This window comes from Coregonus lavaretus (assembly GCF_964263955.1).
Source record: "Coregonus lavaretus genome assembly, chromosome: 18".
Classification (NCBI taxonomy): Eukaryota; Metazoa; Chordata; class Actinopteri; order Salmoniformes; family Salmonidae; genus Coregonus; species Coregonus lavaretus.
Genome location: NC_140005.1, coordinates 5,820,986 through 5,827,594, shown reverse-complemented (window position 1 = coordinate 5,827,594; position 6,609 = coordinate 5,820,986). Strand labels below are relative to the sequence as shown.

The following is a 6,609-nucleotide window of genomic DNA, read 5'->3' as shown; positions in this document are numbered from 1 at the left end:
TGAGCATACTCATTAGGCCTATATAGCATTTGCAAAGTCATCAACAGCAACTGTTTAAATTCAACTCAGAATTCAACTAACAATAGACAATACAACAGGCCTAGCGTTTCAAGATCTGGTTGATTTCCAATGTTATGATATTTAGTTATATTAAATTGTGTTTGGTTGTCAACGCAACCAAATATCAACATTTGAAGGATATTTATCTTCTGATTGGATGGTTCCATCTAAGCTACTCACTTGGTCTGGCTTTAATTTCAGTTTGTCTACAAATTAATAATTGATATGTTGGATTCACTTCTCCATCTCAACCAAAAATCGAAGTTAAACAATAGGACTAAATCAAATCAAACTTACTTTAAAGTGCATTAAAATTTGATTTGATTTAGTCCTGTTCTTTAACTTAGATTTTTAGTTGAGTTGGAGACAAGAATCCAACATATCCATTATTGACAAACTGGAATTACAGTGAGGGAAAAAAGTATTTGATCCCCTGCTGATTTTGTACGTTTGCCCACTGACAAAGAAATGATCAGTCTATAATTTTAATGGTAGGTTTATTTGAACAGTGAGAGACAGAATAACAACAACAAAAATCCAGAAAAACGCATGTCAAAAATGTTATAAATTGATTTGCATTTTAATGAGGGAAATAAGTATTTGACCCCCTCTCAATCAGAAAGATTTCTGGCTCCCAGGTGTCTCTTATACAGGTAAGGAGCTGAGATTAGGAGCACACTCTTAAAGGGAGTGCTCCTAATCTCAGTGTGTTACCTGTATAAAAGACACCTGTCCACAGAAGCAATCAATCAATCAGATTCCAAACTCTCCACCATGGCCAAGACCAAAGAGCTCTCCAAGGATGTCAGGGACAAGATTGTAGACCTACACAAGGCTGGAATGGGCTACAAAGACCATTGCCAAGCAGCTTGGTGAGAAGGTGACAACAGTTGGTGCAATTATTCGCAAATGGAAGAAACACAAAATAACTGTCAATCTCCCTCGGCCTGGGGCTCCATGCAAGATCTCACCTCGTGGAGTTGCAATGATCATGAGAACAGTGAGGAATCAGCCCAGAACTACACAGGAGGATCTTGTGAATGATCTCAAGGCAGCTGGGACCATAGTCACCAAGAAAACAATTGGTAACACACTGGACTGAAATCCTGCAGCGCCCGCAAGGTCCCCCTGCTCAAGAAAGCACATATACAGGCCCGTCTGAAGTTAACAATGAACATCTGAATGATTCAGAGGAGAACTGGGTGAAAGTGTTGTGGTCAGATGAGACCAAAATCGAGCTCTTTGGCATCAACTCAACTCACCGTGTTTGGAGGAGGAGGAATGCTGCCTATGACCACAAGAACATCATCCCCTCCGTCAAACATGGAGGTGGAAACATTATGCTTTGGGGGTGTTTTTCTGCTAAGGGGACAGGACAACTTCACCGCATCAAAGGGACGATGGACGGGCCATGTACCGTCAAATCTCAGCCAGGGCATTGGAAATGGGTCGTGGATGGGTATTCCAGCATGACAATGACCCAAAACACATGGCCAAGGCAACAAAGGAGTGGCTCAAGAAGAAGCACATTAAGGTCCTGGAGTGGCCTAGCCAGTCTCCAGACCTTAATCCCATAGAAAATCTGTGGAGGGAGCTGAAGGTTCGAGTTGCCAAACGTCAGCCTCGAAACCTTAATGACTTGGAGAAGATCTGCAAAGAGGAGTGGGACAAAATCCCTCCTGAGATGTGTGCAAACCTGGTGGCCAACTACAAGAAACGTCTGACCTCTGTGATTGCCAACAAGGGTTATGCCACCAAGTACTAAGTCATGTTTTGCAGAGGGGTCAAATACTTCTTTCCCTCATTAAAAATGCAAATCAATTTATAAAAATTTTGACATGCGTTTTTCTGGATTTTGTTGTTGTTATTCTGTCTCTCACTGTTCAAATAAACCTACCATTAAAATGATAGACTGATCATGTCTTTGTCAGTGGGCAAACGTACAAAATCAGCAGGGGGATCAAATACTTTTTTTCCCTCACTGTAAAGCCAGACTAAGTCAGTGGCTCAGATGGAACCACCAGAAGCAGATACATGTCCTTCAAATGTTGCTATTTGGATGTGTTGTCAACCAAACACAATTTAATATTACTTTTGTAATACAGTAAATAGCCGAAAGTTAAGGCTATCTTACAAACTAATGTAACATTCAACTTTAAAATGAGTAACACATCCATGGTCCCATTTTGAAGTTACTATAACTATAAATGTATTTTTATGTAACCATATAAAGCGCGTATGTTCAAGATAGCATGCATAGGTCGTCGCAGGTCTGTGGAGATTGCTTCACAATTGCTGTAATAATCTGTGCAGAATCTCGAACGGCATTGGATCACTTTCACCATGTACTTTTAATGTAATCTCAACTGCAATCCAGGTCATTTGGTTCTGCTATTAGATGAAGCATAGTGATAACACATTAATCTGTTGTATAAATAAATAAAAAATCTGACATTGTGTTCACATTTTAACTTTGCTGTGCTTTTAAATGGTTGAAAGCGCAATGATAAACATTTGGGTGACAAATAAACAAAAAAATCATACATTGTTTTTCCATTGGAATTTAGTTGTGCATTTAGATGGTTGAAAGCATAGTGCTAGTCATTGGAAATTCAACACATTTTTGTCTGTCTTTTTGAGTGGGTGAATATAGGTTGTAATCTCATTGATCAACGTCTCAACCAAATATTACCCAATTATCCATGTTGAAATGACGTGATGTGCCCAGTGGGTTGTTTCAAACAATGGCTGTTTCATTCCATATGATTGACAAAAAAAATTATTGATTCAAAATAAATATTGACAGATACTGCTCAGCATCAAAATAGGTTCTCAAGTCACTGATGAAAAAACAGGCCAATTCTTAGGGCTAATGGATCACAGTCTCTAAGGAGGAGAGTTTAGAGAGATCAAAGTCTCTAAGGAAGAGAGTATGGAGAAATCATAGTCTCTAAGGATGAGAACGTGCTGAGATCATAGTCTCTAAGGATGAAAACGTGGAGAGATCGTAGTCTCTAAGGAGGAAAGTGTGGAGAGATTGTAGTGTCTAAGGAGGAGAGTGTGGAGAGATTGTAGTGTCTAAGGAGGAGAGTGTGGAGAGATTGTAGTGTCTAAGGAGGAGAGTGTGGAGAGATTGTAGTGTCTAAGGAGGAGAGTGTGGAGAGATTGTAGTGTCTAAGGAGGAGAGTGTGGAGAGATTGTAGTGTCTAAGGAGGAAAGCGTGGAGAGATCGTAGTGTCTAAGGAGGAGAGTGTGGAGAGATTGTAGTGTCTAAGGAGGAGAGTGTGGAGAGATTGTAGTGTCTAAGGAGGAGAGTGTGGAGAGATACAGCTCACTTTCACCCTGAGAACTACAAAGTGCTTATTGCCATGTCCAGCTTATTTCAGGCCTCAGGTGAAAAGATGGTGGCCCTATTTCACCTCAACCGTGGCCACACTCTAAGAAAGACCACTGTCCCAGTCCCTGACTTGGAACCCACAAGGCGAAGGAAACCGTGGGATACCAAGGAACACCCGGAGAAGATCTGTAATGCAGAGATGGAAGAACTGAACTACTCATGGAAGGAACTTGAGAAACTGGTCCAAAAGTGAAGAAGATCATTTGTGGATGACCTATGCTCCTCCAAGGAGTAAAAGGGTTTAAGTCAGGTAAATTAAGCTCTCAAGTGCCCCTTCAGGATACAAGTCGTCTCTCCACCCTGGATGCCTGTGGCGTCCGTGTCTTCATCATTGCCGACGCTGCTCCTGACAGAGATACCGGTGATGAATGAGTTCATCTTTAGGGTGTACTCGTCGCCGACATTAAAGTATGTTAGATTGGGGTCGGGGATCTTAATATTGTTATTATTGTATTGGTCGGTCTCATTATTGCTCTGATCGGCATCCATGGCCTTTTGTCTCTGGTAGTACATGGAGAACTTGTTGAAGATAATGGTGATGGGCAGTGCCACCACTAGTATCCCGCAGATGATGCACAGGGTGGCCACCAGCTTCCCTACAACCGTCACTGGGCAGGTGTCGCCGTAGCCCACCGTCGTCATGCTAATAGTGGCCCACCACCAGCCCACGGGGATGGTTGTTATGTCCGACTCCTCTGACTCCTTCTCCACAAAGTAGATGAGCGCGGAAAAAATGGAGATGCCCACAGAGAGAAAGAGCATCAGGAGGCCCACCTCGTGGTAGCTGTGCCTTAGCGTGGCACCCAGCGAGCGCAGCCCCACCGAGTGGCGCGCCAGCTTGAGGATGCGGAATATGCGCATGAGTCGCAGGATCTGCACCACCTTGCCCACGTTCTCCAGTTCCTCGTTCTCCTCGTCTACTGTCTCGAAGGCCAACGTGGCGTAGAAGGGAACGATGGACACAAAGTCGATGATGTTGAGCGCGTTGCTCATGAACTTACGGGCACACGGCGCCACGGCCAGCCGCACCAGGAACTCCACAGAGAAGCAGATGACGCACACAGCCTCGAAGATGGCCAGCACCGGGTCTTCAATATCCTTGTCGTTGAGGTCCACCTGGTGGAACTCGGGCATGCTGTGGATGCACATGGCCACGATAGAGGTCAGCACCACAGCCAGCGAGGCCACGGCGATCCCTTTGGCCAAACGCGAGTAGCCCGGGTTCTCCAGGTGCAGCCAGATGTTCTTGCGGACCTCAGAGCACCAGGTTCCCTCAAACTTCTCCAGGTCCTTGTCCATAGTTGAGAGCTCCTCCATGGAGGAGTCAATGCTCCTGAGCTCCTGCTGCTGCTCACTGCTCCTCCGGTCCCAGTCCTTGTACTCTGCAAACTGTCTCTGCTCCTGAAACTTGTTGCTGCAGCAGGAGTCCAGGTGGAGCTCCTTGATGCCCCAGTACTCAATCTCCTGGCTGAAGGAGAAGATGCACAGCTCCTCCATCAGGTGGATCTTGCCCGTGTGGTAGAAGTTGAGGACATTGCGGAAGAAGCACGGGTTGCGGTCAAAGTAGTATTCTCTGTCGGTGGGGCTGAAGTCGTCGCAGAGCTCCAGGATGGCCTCCTCGGAGACACAGCACAGCAGGCGCCCCAGGCGGGTCCTGGGGAAGCGCTGCAGGATGCTGCGCTCCACGCGCTGCTTAAAGCCACCCACGTTCAGGTTGAGGAAGCTGTCGTCCGGGCCGCGCCTGTGAAGGATCTGGCCATACTGCATGGTGGAACTGTGGCATGGGTGGGGCCTTACAAGAAGGGGGAGGAGGCCACTGCTCAATGCTGGCTCAGGTCACTTCCCAGCTGAGGATCCATCACCTACATAAGGAAACAAGATGCAGACATCAGTGACTGGCCAAACCACAGCATTGCTATACTATATCTGTTTCAAACCGTGAGATCAAGAATAAAAAATTATTTGCACACTTTTAGAAGAGGGGCCTTGTTTGATACATTGTGTGAATTAATACTTCTTGCACAACAGCGTTTGGTTCTGAAACTCAGCAAACGAATAGTACATTATTTATGTACTGTATCATAAATTATTGTATCTTATAAAACATTATATACTGAACAGAAATATAAACGCATCATGTAAAGTGTTGGTCCCATGTTTCATGAGCTGAAATAAAAGATCCCAGAAATCTTCAAAAAGCACAAAAAGCTTATTTCTCTCAAATTTTGTGCACAAATTTGTTTACATCCCTGTTAGTGAGCATTTCTCCTTTGCTAAAATAATCCATCCGCCTGTCAGGTGTGGCATATCAAGAAGATGATTAAACAGCATGATCATTACACAGGTGCACCTTATGCTGGGGACAATAAAAGGCCACTCTAAAATGTGCAGTTTTGTCACACAACACAAAGCCACAGATGTCTCAAGTTTTGAGGGAGCGTGCAATTGGCATGCTGGCTGCAAGAATGTCTACCAGAGCTGTTGCCAGATAATTTAATGTTCATTTCTCTACCATAAGCCGCCTCCAACGTTGTTTTATAGAATTTGGCAGTATGTCCAACCAGCCTCACAACCGCAGACCACATGTAACCATGCCAGCCCAGGACCTCCACATCCGGCTTCTTCACCTGCGGGATCGTCTGAGACCAGCCACCCGGACAGCTGATGAAACTGAGGAGTATTTCTGTCTGTAATAAAGCCCTTTTGTGGGGAAAAACCCATTCTGATTGGCTGGGCCTGGATCCCCAGTGGGTGAGCCTATGTCCTCCCAGGCCCACCCATGGCTGCGCCCCTGCACAGTCATGTGAAATCCATAGTTTAGGGCCTAGTTTATTTATTTCAATTGACTGATTTCCTTATATGAACTGTAACTCACAAAAATCGTTGAAAGTGTTGTATGTTGCGTTTATATTTTTGTTCAGTATAGTACTGTGCCTTATCATTGTGCTTACATTACAGTGCCTTATTTGACCATGAATCCTTGATATCCGTTCCACAGTGTTGGGCTAATTGAAACCCAAATTGAGATATCATGCATCAAAACATGGCGATTTCAAACAATAGGACATTGAATAAAATTATAAATATCCCATATTTATGCTACAATCACTGTGCTTCATAAACGCATCCTATCCAACATAAAACAAATCTTA

At 44.4% G+C, this 6,609-nt stretch overlaps 1 protein-coding gene across 1 annotated transcript; it reads right to left on the bottom strand.

The window, feature by feature from the left end:
* Positions 1-3,712: 3,712 nt before the first annotated feature.
* LOC311145303 (delayed-rectifier potassium channel regulatory subunit KCNS3-like) lies at positions 3,713-5,224 on the bottom strand (the record flags this gene model as incomplete). The annotated part of the gene is made up of 1 exon (XM_084181538.1): positions 3,713-5,224. The coding sequence occupies one exon, from the start codon at positions 5,222-5,224 to the stop codon at positions 3,713-3,715; it is 1,512 nt and encodes a 503-aa protein (XP_084037664.1).
* Between the last annotated feature and the right edge of the window lie 1,385 nt (positions 5,225-6,609).